This window comes from Stegodyphus dumicola, chromosome X2 (assembly GCF_044657685.1).
Source record: "Stegodyphus dumicola isolate Sdum_Otavi_A_Nest chromosome X2, ASM4465768v1".
Lineage (NCBI taxonomy): Eukaryota > Metazoa > Arthropoda > Arachnida > Araneae > Eresidae > Stegodyphus > Stegodyphus dumicola.
The window spans coordinates 159932292-159946838 of record NC_140781.1 but is presented as its reverse complement, the minus strand read 5'-3'; the positions used below and the strand labels follow the sequence as shown (position 1 = coordinate 159946838).

Here is a 14547-nt window from a genome sequence, read left to right as displayed (position 1 = left end):
TGCATCAACCAAAGACTTGCAGTGAGAAAACATGGTATCATCATCAGCTGATGTTGAATTGGTACTTTTTTCCTAAGCATGAGAAAAATACTTCATAATTCCGATACTTCAGGAAACAAAAGAATGGTGTAGAATGATAAAATTTAAACGTTTTATTTTTAATACTTTGAACACAAAAAGTATTACTATTAAGAGATAAGTATAGCACTGATTGCACATGCATTTATGTGTGGAAAATTTTACGCATTTTGTACGTAACAGAGAGGTATGTTTTTTGGCGGATGAGACGATGGCAGTGAATATGAGCTTTTTGTCTTTTCTGTTATTCAGATCTTTGTAGAAGTGAGAGATTGAACTAATTATTAATTCTATGGGATAATAATTTAAAATTTTATTTTTAGTCATATAAAATGCTATCTATTTAGAATTATTTTTAATTATTTTGTATTTAAATAAAATAAAAGGGTTCTGAAACTTTTAAAGGTATTTAGATTGAATGTTTTTACATGATTTTTCGAGTATTCATAATTTATTTTATGATATTGTAAATATCTTAATTTCAGATAATCTAAGCTAATTCTGTAAGCTAGTCAGAATTAAAATTAATCTAGAAAAAGCATTTAAAAAATTAATTTTAGCCAATATCACATTTTGTTTAATAGTCGTCTAAGCAAATATGATGATTTAATTTTCTTAGATGCATATTAAAAATGTATCAGTTAAAATTAATTGTAGAATGGAATGTTGCTTAAACCACTATCAGACTTACTAGCTTCCCTCAACTGCATTTTGAAAGAAACATTTCCGAGAACCTTTATGTACAGATATTTGACTATGTGAGAGAGCTGCAGGCAAAACATTTTTCCCAGCTTTGTAAAATAATGTTTGAGGAATGTGCACCTAGCTGATTGTTGAGTGCAAGTGTTTTCACTAGAAGCATCCACATTCAAAAAAGTACTACCAGAAACGCGTGTCTTGGAAAAGTTTCTTATAGTGTCGCTGTTTGTACTATCTCCATTGGATGTTAAAGCAACTAAGTTTCTTTAACATCTAAGCAAGTATTTGAGAGTTTTTCATCACTGTTGAATTTTTAATGATGATAATAAATGCGATTTTTAATCAACATTCAGGTACTTTGGAAAAATCTGAAAATTTGAGAATATTTTTGAAACATTATTTAAAATAGTTTACCTAACCTCCAACAGGCAAACTATATATATTATGTTAGAAGGTACAGGTTCAGGCAGAGACGCATCAAGGTATGTATCTTTCGGAATTTTAAAAAAAAAGAAAAAAAGGAAAAAAAAAAGTATGTTTCCGAGACTTCTTTAGCTTTTCTCCTAATTTTCCTGCTTTCCTAACATTGTCATCTGCATTTTAATTCTTAAATACTGCTTTTAAATTTTTGTTCTGTTGTTTTAATTTTTACACTTGTTACAGTTTTTTTATTATGATGTGTTAAAGTATTTTAAAATATGGTAACTGCTATGAAATTCCTTCCTTAGTCTATGTATGCTCATGGAAGTCATACTGGAGATGGTATGAGATTTCTGCTCTTTGAAAGAATGGATTTGATATTACACAATATGTAGTGAAAAATGCCACTTTTCATAAAAATGAAATTTCATGCTCTTGAGCAGTAGTTCTGAAATATATTTTAGCTTGCTGCACATAGCTTTCTTTCTGTAACCTCCATATTAAAATTATTTTTTATGAGGTGTCAGACTGAAATTTTGTGGCTACCCTTGAACCATTGTTTTAAAGTATAATGCAACTGTGGCATATTAAATGAATATTTCTCATTTAAATGAGATTCCATTCATTGAAATTGTGCTTGGCAAAAAATAGACGATCTGATTGTAGATTAAATCACTTTTTAACAATTATGTCATTGCAACAACCTAGATACATTCAGCTCTAAATTTTAGTGCAATTATTAGGTGCCATGCTGTCATAATTTTGAGCTTTTAATTGCAATTAAAGACGAGGCTAAAAGTCTGCTTTAAGTCTGCTTTTAAAGGTGTCTTGGAACTTTGCTATTCTTAATTTTATTCAAATGGCTTTCTGGTGCTAATCTGGAATTGTTAAGTTGTAAACAGCGCAATTAATTAATGCATGGTTGCAACCGTGGATTGACATTAGAATAAAAGAGCGAGGGATTGTGTAAGGGCAGTTAATTACCTTTCTTATAAGCTTTCAAAATGAGGGAAATTACTGGAATTTTTAGAATAAAAGAGCGAGGGATTATGTAAGGGCAGTTAATTACTTTTCTTATAAGCTTTCAATATGAGGGAAATTACTGGAATTTTAATAATGTATATTTGAAATATGTTTTGGAGCTGTTTCTGTAATTACTAAGGTGCAATATTTAAGGCTTTATTACTGTCTGCATTGGTTCTTATCAGTACCAGCAAGGTCTTTCAAATTTGTACTCTTAATATTTCTTAGAAAGGAAGGAAAAAAAAAAAAAACTATATGAAACTAGTCATTGGAGAATGCATAATAGTTTTGAATAATGGCTAAAATGTTTTAAAAAGTGTAAATTTGTTGACAAATATTTTGCAACTCATTGCCATTTTAGACTTTAAACAACTTTTAAAATGTTTCCCATATGATAATTCTCAAAATGTAAAATAAATTGAATAGGCATTTGTAGATCAGCTGGCATCATCATTTATGGGTTTTTATTCATGTATATTATATTTATTACTAAAGTTACTAGCATATTTATCTTTGGTCAGTGTGTGCTCTTTTACAACAGTTCTTGCAGGAAGATATATATTTGTTTCGTCAGTATGAATTAAAAAAAAGTATTTGAAAAATGCAGACAAAATTTAGGAAATTACTAAAATCATCTTATTGTAGATAAATCTCATACTGCAGTTATTTTTATTGTGTAAATAATGTGTATTTCATGTGGCACTCAGTATGCCATAGCTGCCAACTCTCAGTAACTTGCAGAATCTCCCAGTTTCAAATTTTTAACCTTTACTAAAAAAATCTTTCCCAGCAATAAATAAAATGTAATAAATTACTGAAATTTAAAAATTGTGGGCATTTTTATTCCCTCACTCCTATTGATTATCAGCTTAATTATTTAAAACTTTAAATTTCTAGAAGCTTTCAGAAGCTTCTAGAAATAGTTAGCAAAGCAAATACAGTCAGTTAAAATTATTTAATTTTGTTTTACATCAATGAATAATACATTACTGTATTTATCCACATAATAATGGGTACATTAATTATTAATTTCCTCGTATTTTTAAAGTACTTGCACAAATAAAAGATTTTCTCATTATAAAAATGTATGAAACTTACAAGGTGAAATCAACCAAAAAACATGAATATCTAATTAAGATTCTAATTTTCAAATTACTACTTAATTAATGTATTTAATTAAGTAGTAATATATTTTGCATCAGAATTGTTATAAATAATTCAGTAACCTCAAAGATGCGTTTGAAATGGCAGTGCTGTGTAGTATGAGTCTTTCACGATCGGCATCTATTGTATGCCAATTATAGTTACATGTGTACTAGAAATGAAGTACAATAAAGAAATAATCAAAGCAATATTTTAAAGCAACATCATTTATTGAATTAATAGAAATACCAGTTTAAGAATCAAATGTAAATTCAGTACCTCCCATCGTGTAAGACTCGGCAGTGAGTCGAATCTTCCATGAAATCCTCTTATGGATCTTTATCTTTTACAAAAAAATTTAAAATTCTGTTCGTTTCTCTTCACATGATTTTAGTTTCCCAAAAATTAGCTTCATTTAATGTATTAAATAGAAATTATAAAATATGAGTTATTTTTAGGAGAGGAGCGTGTGTGCTTAATCTAACATTTTCTCTGATAAAATAGCAGTAAAAGTCATGTCATGAGTGATTGAATGTTCCGATTAGTTAAAAAAAGTTTCTTAAAATATTTCTAATGTTTTATTGGATTACAATTAGCTATAAAAGCATGGTTCAGTCTTTTTGACAATGATTTAACTACATTTTTTATACGTACATATTTTCCCATTCATCATGAAAGTTGGCTGAAATCCTGCCTCCATTTCATTCCATACATTCTGAAGCATATCTGGAATCACAAGCACATTAGAAATGTGCATTTTGAGTTCTGGGATTGAAGGGCTTGCAGCAAGTGGGGCCCAGCTCTACATTTTTCAAATTTTCGGAAAATTAAAAAGAACAATTTCAAAAATTCATTTTTTAATTTATGTTCTAAATGTTTATCCTCATTAAACGTGCTAGCAAAAATGATTTTTTATGGCTACTCCAATGACTTTTTACTCCAATACAACAAACTTTTTTTTTAAAACAAAAAAGACCCATGAACACAAAATTTACCAAAGTGGAGCTGGGCGCTTCTTGCTGCAAGCCCTTCAGTTGTTTTTGACAAAGCACATACAAATCTTTCACATGACCCCTAAAATGAATTCACAGAGATCTAGGTGGTCAAAACCAGAACACCGCATTGGCATCTCTAATTCAACTGATCCAATGCATTGGAAGATGTTCATATAAAAATGTGCTAATCCCCATACCCCAAAAAAATTAATTAAAATTTTTTCAGAACCTTTTGATATTCTCTATTTGTGATATATTATTGTTGGATACCATTACAGGAAAAAATATAAAAAAATGCTTAAAAAATTCATTAAAAATATTTAAGTCAGGCTTAGTGGTGCGAAATAGCCTCTCTTGCAAGATCATGCTACTACAACAGCACACCGTCTCCAAGGTGAGTTGCGTTAAGCGGCATGCCGTCTCATAGGATTATTAACTGCTGATGCATATATTATACACCTGTCCTGAAGGGGTTAATGAGTGTAGTCTTAAAGCCTTCAAATGAGTAGGTATCTCTCCCTGACTCACCCAAAACAAATTTGACAATGCATCTATACCAGCTGAGAGCCTGTCCTCTAAGGGTGGCAGTTGCAGTTATAATTTTTTGTGCTTCTGGCAGTGTATACAATATAAAATACAAAGTTACCTGTTCAAGGAAGTTGGTTACTGAAGTTTTGCCATTGAAAATTGCTGCAGGTTTCATGGCAGCCTGCTTAGTATTCACAATAAATCAAAATCCCTCCATGGGACTAACTAGTGCCGTTGGAACTTCTGACTGAGGGGGAGGCAGACTAAATGTAGAGACATGGTTCTTACGGATGTTCAGGCACCAGTGTAAAGTCTCACCTTCTTTGGAAGCATAAACTAAAATGAGACTAAATCCGATCCCAAGCAGCTATTCTCTGTTGTCCCATAATTGGACACAGAGTGTAAAAGACCCTTTTATTAAAACTCAGCTGTCTAACAGGAGGCATTCAAAACCAGCCAGCATTTATGGCATAACTCAAAAGAGTAACAAATTTAAAATATAGTAGCTAATTTCAATCACAAATTAACCAAAGGCTACATAGAATGAATAATGAGCAAGTTGGCTCAGACCTAATACCAGCTCGAGAAGCCTAATGACGTAGCAGCACAGAAAGCAGTGGAAGAGAATCGGCTAGTAACTTGGCCTTGAGCAGGGAGAACACGCTGTGATTAAACCATCTAAAACCTTCCTTTAAATATTATCTCTCTACCTCATTTGAATACATGTGAACTAAAAATTTGCAGTCTAGCAGGAAAACATAGCAGGGAGAAAGTAAAGATAATTAATATAAAATAAATGGTTAAATAAAAAATATATAAATTCTTACATCTGAATGCTTTGCTTGAAATATATCGACTCTATTGATTTTCTGAAAATGAAACCCTGTGTTAGTACTATGCATATGCAGTTGGATTAATAGCACTTCTAGCAATTAAATTGCTAGGATTAAAATTTTGAGTTCATTAAAAGAAACTTTCTATATTCTTTAGCTGCTCTGTTGTTTAATATGTTCAAGCTGGAAAATCTGTGCAAGTTCTAATTTTAGATATCTGTCCCTGTTTGTGGTCAATGTAAGCATGTTCAGTCATCGTGCAGAATCTTAACAGGCTAATTATACTTTTAACTTTATTAACTGAAGTTTTTATCTCGAGGTATAAAAATTTCTGGACAAGCTATTTATGAAGTAATTATATCAATAATTTAAAAGTGAAGTATGTACCAAAAAATAGAGAATTATCTGAAACCAAAAATATTTCTGTTCATATTTTATGTTTGGTCTTCAAACATGCATGCAGGAGATGGTGTTAATAAAGTAAATTGTCATCCTTAACAAAAATATAGTATGATTTTTTTAAAAAAATTTGTATATAGAAACCAAGGTAAACATTCGTATCACATAAAATCATGCTAAATTTTCTGGAATTTAATTAAAAAACGTTTTTTCCTTCATCAGAAAATTAGCTTGAATTCCAGGTTTCCATCGATTAAATTGTTGCATATCATGATTCTGTATTTTATTATATTTCCTTGTGGAAGCTTTAATGATATTTAAAGCCACCTTTCAATTTGAGCTGTATGCTGTACTTTGAAGAACAGTTATTATATCAAAAGATGAACATTTGTGGGCCTGTTGGATTCGCAGTTCTGTAGACTTGATTCTTTTATGTATTTTACTTTGGCGATTCATTTAAGAAAAATTAGATGTACATGTCACCCATACCACATGACAAAAATTCAATTAAATATGTATGTATTAATTCAAAATTTAATATTCAATTCAATTCAATATTCAATCAAATTTACAGTAATGAAGCATAGATCTATATACATCAAAGCAATACTCAAATTATGCAAGGTGAATGCAGTACTGAATTCCATTACTGTAAAAACACCTGAGGAATTTGAGTATTGCTTTGATGTATAAAGATTTATGGAAGGTGGACTTCCATATCAGGTGCTGTTATAACTCACATTTTTAATGTCTAAGAAATAATTTTTTGAAGCACCTTGTAGTTATGTGTAATTGTGAATTAATTGTTGGTAATTACATATTTTATAATTACATTCAATCAATAGAAGTGTCTTATTTTTTCTTCAGAGCTGCTTTTTCATGGGGCTCATCATAAACTGCAGTTGTGCAGAGGTGGGTGGTATTCCTAAAATGTATAAGTACTGGTGTAACGCAGTTTGATAGCTTTGCTTAAAATGTGCTTTGTAGATTATTGAAACAGACAGTGACAGTGTGTTTTGAGTAAAACAATACAAATTTTAGAAATGAAGCCCTATACAAAAGTAGCAAATAATTCATCTTCTTTAGAGCTACTTAAATGTTTAAAAAAAAATTGCTAGATCTGTTTAAAATGGCTGTGAAAAATGGTGAACATTGTTTACTGTACTTCTCAATATAGTGTTGTTTTTAGACTTAACAGAATATCAAATGCTGCGAGATTTTGTTAGGAAGTTTGGTGGTTTTTTGTGATAACACATAGTTTGTATTTTTTTCTGGATTGTCTGTAGAGATTATCATTTTGAATGTATAGAAGCAGTTTTTTAAACCTAAATAGCTCTTGAAACCATTTAAAGTTCCACGTTGAAAGACCTTGCTTAAAAAGTTGTATTTCACATTTTCTTGGACACTTTAGGTATTTTATTTACATAGATAACTACTTTTACATAAATATAGCTGCTGGTATATAAACAATATAGAAAGAAATACAATATACAAAGTCGGTAATCTTTCCCTTTTTTTAATTGTACTAATTTGTTATGTACTTAATTTCAGTTCATCAGCTTTGAAATTCCCTAATCAGATGATTAATATCAATTACCGTAATTTCCGGAAGGCCGCATCAGTGTAAACGCCGCACTCGAGAAAAATGGCGGGAAAAAAATTAAAATTACACAGAAATGCCGCAATAGATTATATTGCACATGACATCGTCGTGGGCCGCATAGATGCAAAATCTCAACCTAAGTCCTGATATATGACATACCAGTTAAGAAAAGTGCATGAAATGAAACCGTAACTCAAAAATAAATTAAAGGTAAGAAATGTGGAAAATATATTTACCTTCACGTATATACAGTCAAAAGTCGTTAATTCGGACACCCATAATCCGGAATGATCTATAATCCGGACCTCAAAGCTACAAACTTTCTGCGCATGCGTCGCGTTCACGCATGCGCACAGGCGTTTACGAGAGCGCATAAGACCCTTACAGCTGCGAATATGTTTGTGCGCATGAGCGTTTAATGTGCAACGGAGTTATACGCTAAGCTAAAGTTATCTAATTCAGTTAATGTTGCAGATTGCGTTGTTCCTTAATCTTCGAATTGGATCCGGCTTATTATTTTTTGCAGACTGTTAGAGCAATTTTATAAAAGTAAGCTTGAACTTTCGATTATGTCAAATAGAATTTCCGATATATATTTACTACAAAGCGAAAGTATGTTTTGAAATCCGAAATCTGTTTATCAATTTCACGCTGCTCTGCGGCAGAGGGGGGGGGCAGAAACGTCATTATTAGATTATGATAGATTAGAAAGATTATGTCAAATATAATTTTCGATATATATTTACTAATATGTAATTTGTATCTACAAAGCGAAAGTATGTTTTGAAATCCGAAATCTGTTTATCAATTTCACGCTGCGGATTGGAAGTTGATCTGTCAGCACTATCCTTATCTTCAAAGCAGATGTTTTTATTTTATTTGGTTTATAATTCCGTACTAAGTGTAGTATTTCATCTCGATATACTCCGTCTTTGATATGATTTAAATCAAGTTCCTCGTCATTATAATTCGCTTCCGATAGTGAAGAAAGTGACCCAGAGGTTATTGAAAACGAAAACATTTCGATTGACAAATTAGTCGGTATTCTCAACACAGCAATTATAGGACTTGAACAGCGGAACTTTGTAACTAAACAAGAAATTATGTCTGTTTAATAGAATTAAAGAGAAAGTATTATCACATGAAACGAAGCAACTTACATTGAAGGAAATGTTTAATAAAGTAAACAAATAAATATTAAGCTTTTTCTTTTTGTAAATTTTGATACCCTTTAGATCATAATTGTTCTTTATTTCATAAATTACGGTTCGGTTTCATATTTTTAATTTTGTAATTTCTGCATGCCATCTTACCAGATTTAAACTGATGATCTATAATCCGGAATCGCCGAAGTTCCGACGAGTCCGAATTAACGACTTTTGACTGTACTTATAATTACCCACTAAAGAAGTCCATATTTGTAATACTCGGACTATATTATAAAAAATGCTGCAACAACGAAATGTTAAATTTGGATGACAAAAGGAAATTTTAAATTTTACTTACAAAAGGAATTACAGCAAACTATACATCCTATGAAGCCATCAAAACCTGATTCTTCACTATCTGAATTAAAAAGATTTAGTAAATCCTGATCTAAGTCCAAGTCTTCCAGATCATTCATCCTCTTGGTTTACAGTCTCTTTATCTAAGAATATAATTTCAGCTTCTTTGAACCCTGCTATTATTGACGATGTCTTTTTTACCGTTTTCCACGCACTTCCTACCCACTTTGCAACTTCTTTATAAGATGTTCTACGCATTTTACCGCTTTTGGTATACGTATGCAATCCTCCACTCATCCAACACTCCCACCGCTTTCGGATTTCAGCTTTGAAGGATTTATTACCTGACAAATCTAACGGTTGTAAGATTTATATCAAACCACCAGGAATTATTGCTTTAGTCGTAGACAATTTTTGACATCTGGTTTTCACTGACTCAAGCAAATGAGCACGCATGGAATCCATTATCAATAACCCTTTTGGTTGGAAAAAGATCCTATACGACACTGCCAAACTTTTTGTAGCCACTCATGCATGATTGTTTCGCACATCCAGCCATTCTCGTTTGCACAAATAATTACGTCATTAGAAAAATCTCCCTTCAGAACTGTCTTTCGTTTAAAAATGATCAATTGCATTAGCTTGTTACTGTTTGCGGCACAAGCTAACACACATGTAAATGAGGTTTTTTCATGCCCCGTCGTAAGCACAGATACAGTTTTTGCACCAGTTTCATCAACAGTTCTGTTTGCAGGAGAGTCGAAAGCTCACGGCGTTTCATCCATATTTATTACGTGTGACCGAAGAATTTATTTTTTTTTTTTTTTTTTTTTTTGTCAATAATATCTGTCACATACTTTAGAAAAGATGCCTTTTTATCCTGCCAGTCCATTGGTAATTGTTGCCCAACTGTTCTAGTACGCACAGAAATATTTTTTTTTTTTTTTTTTTTTTTTTTTTTTTTTCATAAATCTGCTACATCTCCTTTGAAATCATTTATGTTCATTTGTTTTGCTATAAATTTTGCTTGTAAGCGAATTTTTACAGTCGAAATTGCCATTCTCTTTCCTCGTTGCTCCTTTATCCAGTTTGCAAGGTCGTCCTCTAGATTCGGCCACCTTACAGTACCACTTCTTTTGGCTCGTTTCTGTTGTAGCATATTTTTAAGAAGTTCTTTTTCAGTTCTCCAACGTCGAATACATCTCTCGCCCACTTCAAACTCTCGAGCTGCTGCTCGATTTTGAATTTGTTCAGCACGTGAAATTACATTAAGCTTAAAACCAGCAGTATAGCTTCTCTGCCGTTTAGGTGCCATTTTCAAAAATTTTTCCGCTGCCTTCTTACTTAAAAACTATCCAACAAATACTTGTACTCAAATTAATGGGATCTGTATCTGGCAGAACGCCAAGAAAAATCCTTTCATGCTGAAAGGGAAATATGTCAGAGTTTGTTATTGCGAGGCAGGTGGAGTCGTGTCCTCCTTTGAAAAAAATTGCAGAAAAGGCAGGAGTGGGGAGAGGATGGGTCCTGGAAGATTCATCAAATGGCAGAGGAGAGAGACTACCGTAATTTCCGTAAGAAACGCCGCGGCGTTTACGTGTTTAAAACTTAAATTTTCACCGGGTGTGGCGTTTAGGTGCACTAAAAATAAAATATTTCCTATGATGGTCATTGTACATAGTTAGGATGGCCTTCATTGTGCGTAGACTGGTGCTGTTTCCACACAAAAGACCATTCAGTTGCTTTTTGCGAACGTTATTTTGTTTACATTCTTTCCCTTGAACGGACCTACATGCCTTATTCACCCTAAACGAGATCTCAGAACAATAACATTCTTCCCCCTTTCAAATCAACATTCTCATCGGTTTGAATAGTCTCTCTCCTCTGCCATTCGATGAATCTTCCAGGACCCATCCTCTCCCCACCCCTGCCTTCTCTGCAATTTTTTTCAAAGGCGGACACGACTCCACCTGCCTCGCAATAACGAACTCTGACATATTTCCCCTTCAGCATGAATGGATTTTTCTTGGCATTCTGCCAAATACAGATCCCATCAGTTTGAGTACAAGTACTTGTTGGATAGTTTTTAATTAGGGAGCGGAAAATTTTTGAAAATGTCTCTAAACGGCACAGAAGCTATACATTTTTTACCTTTAATTTATTTTTTAGTTATGGTTTGATTTCATGCATTTTTCTTAACTGGTTATATCAGGACTTAGGTTGAGTTTTTGCATCTATACGGCCCACGACGATGTCACGCGCGATTGAATCTATTGCGGCGTTTCTGTGTAATTTAAATTTTTTTCCCGCCATTTTTCTCGAGTGCGGCGTTTACGCTGATGCGGCGTTTCTTCTGGAAATTACGGTATTCAAACTGATGAAAATGTTGATTTGAAAGGGGGGAGAATGTTATAGTTCTGAGATCTCGTTTAGGGTGAATAAGGCATGTAGGTCCGTTCAAGGGAAAGAATGTAAACAAAATAACGTTTGCAAAAAGCAACTGAATGGTCTTTTGTGTGGAAACAGCACCAGTCTATGCACAATGACAAGGCCATCCTAACTATGTGCAATGACCATCATAGGAAATATTTTATTTTTAGTGCACCTAAACGCCACACCCGCTGAAAAATTTAAGTTTTAAAAACGTAAACGCCGCGGTGTTTCTTCCGGAAATTACGGTATTTAGTTTATTAAATTTTTATGGAAAGGTGTTGCTTAGCTTAAGCATATTCATTTAAGCCATCATTCCTGCAGTCTTTTTTCCCCCTTCCTCTACAGAATTCAGATCAAGTAGATGTGGTGGCTATGTCATCACATGAACATTTTGAGATTGAAACCAGTTTGTAAGATGAGATACAAAGTTTGAAATCAAAACTTGTTCACCTAATATGTATTTTTTTCTGTTCTCCAAGCATATGTTGATATTTCTCAGCATTCAGTTTCTCATGTACTAAAGATCTTCGGACTTATAGTCAAGGCTTCTTAGTACCATTACTAAACTTTCAGTGAATTGACATTTTGATTCAAAGTTCATATTTGTCTCATATCGGGTCAGTCTCCAAACAAGCCATTTGTTCTGTCCAGATAAGTACACTTTGTTTTTTGTTTGACTGTCCAATACAACTTGACTATTTGTTTGACTGCAGGTGTTTGCAGGCCTGCAGCATATGGTTGGCTTTGCCTGCTGATGTTGCCTTTATAGCAAATGTGATAGAATTCAGTGCTTTTGGAGACCTTATGACAGTCACCTCATTAAAAAGCTTCTGCATTAATTGTAATTATTAAATGTAAGTCTTATTAATCACACTGGCAAAATTATCTGAATCTTCCTCTATGCCGCATTGCCAATTCCAAGATTTTTTTTTTTTTTTTTTTTTTTTTTTCCTTCTCATTCTTGTTAGTTCACAAATTTGATTTTACAGTAGCTTTTAAATGTTCACTTTAACCTCTTTTTTTTTTTTTTTTAATATGGTTTTTCTTCCATGAGCCATTGCAATTTAAGAAAGGTATCTACAGTAGAAACACTGTGAGAGAGTCTAAAGAGTATACAGCTGATCCTTACACAGGGTGTAAGAAGTGCAAGCATACTTCCCAGTTTAAAATCTGCATGCAATTTTTGCCATACCTGAGACTACTGTTAATGGATTACTTGTCCAAAAGCGTTGGCAATAGCATTAGCCAAGGGCTGTTTTTCTTGCAATAAACTACATTTTAATTTAAGTAAAAATATTTATGTGTTGATGACACAGCCGAGGCAACATAATTGTTTTATGAGTAATATAATAGCTAGATTTTTTTCAAGTGGTGTAGCCTAATATAGTGATTAATCATTGCTGTTGTCATAAAAGCAAAAGCACAGCAGTCATATTTATAATACAGGCCAGGAAATTTTGTTACATTACAAAATTAAGTGCTTTGCAGTTCAGTTTTGTATTATGTTTTTTCGCCTGATTGTAAATACAAGCATTTTGGGTTTGTTATTCTATTACTTATAATACCTGAATACGATAGTAAAGTAACTGAGAATCACATCAAATGAATCTGACTGCAATGGTTCATTTTATTAGATTAATGATTCTTTGGGCAGAGGAAATGAGTACCAAATATAACTAATGATCATATTCACTAACACCTATTTCCTCATAATGCTATGTAGAGATGTGGAATTGTTAAAAAAGCATTGCAGTGTAAGTGTGCATATATGTTGCCCCCCTCTTTTTTAACGATTACCATTTTATGTTAATAAATAATAAAATGGTCTATGAATTGTATGCATTCATATCAAGTTTCTTGAAAATATTTGTAAGGTAAATATTTTATCTGCTAATTTCTTCAAATTCTAATAATAATCCAATATCTTCTTGGAGGGGTATCCACATTCAAGCCTATGTAAAGGGTCAGTTTACAAAACTCAAAAGGTACTTACTGTTCGAATAGCTAATTTTCATATTTATTAAATAGGAAAGCATTCTATCTGTGTAGGTATGAAGCTGTTTACCTGCATTGCTCCTAAAAATATTTTTAAAACATCTAATTGCATTTTTGAATTCTTTTAATTATTAAAGTGTTTGTTTGTTTCGTTTGTAAAGACAGTTGTGTCAGGACTTTTGTTCAAATTTTCTGGTGTCTGAAAAAATGTGAAATGCACCTTTACAACTACTGAGGTTTTTGACTAGTGAAACAATTGACAAGTGAAAATTCTTCTTACTGAAGTAATTCTAAATAGGTAAAAGAAAAGATGTCAAAGTATTTTGGACAGTTTTAATGTAGTGAAAATTACTTGGATATTTTTTAACATTTTCACAATTTTAATTAGCTTCCAAGGAAAAGAGACTATAATGTGAAAGAAGTTTTTTAACTTAAGCTTCCTGGTTCGACCAGAGTACAGAAATATTTAATGAAATCAGACCTAGCAGGTTCAAAAGCATCTGGCTTCAGTGTGCTATTTATACATTTGTGAAAGCAAATTATAAAGTGAATGAAATTGATGTATCCATGTGTAACATTTAAAATATTTACATCTTTCATGTAGTAGAAGAAATATTTTTCATGTCTTATTTCTTTACTAAATGAATGATTCAGATATGAAGATCTGATTGTAAGAAAAACATGCCAATGATAGAATTTAAAATTGTGCTAGTAAATCCAGACTATGCCAAGCTATGTAATTAGTGCCGGATTGCAGCAGAGCAGATATGTATGATATGTATGCAGAGGCAAGATGGCTCACTAATGTTAACTAATAGTTTAGAACAGGTGTCAACAAGCGTGTAGACATTGCTGCATGTGTAGTTTTTTTCAGTTTGTATGTATATTAATGC

General features: G+C 32.4%; 1 protein-coding gene across 2 annotated transcripts in view; it reads left to right on the top strand.

Annotated features, from left to right (window-relative positions):
- LOC118196543 (importin subunit alpha-3-like) overlaps positions 1-14547 on the top strand; it is a 164984-nt gene that overhangs the window by 104499 nt on the left and 45938 nt on the right. Inside the window, exon 10 of one of the 2 annotated variants that reach the window (XM_035368004.2) lies at positions 1206-1259. The exons of the other annotated variant lie outside the window; for it this stretch is intronic. Within the exon in view, the coding sequence (XP_035223895.1) occupies positions 1206-1259 (54 nt within the window). The remainder of the gene's footprint in view (positions 1-1205; positions 1260-14547) is intronic. 2 annotated transcript variants of the gene reach the window in all.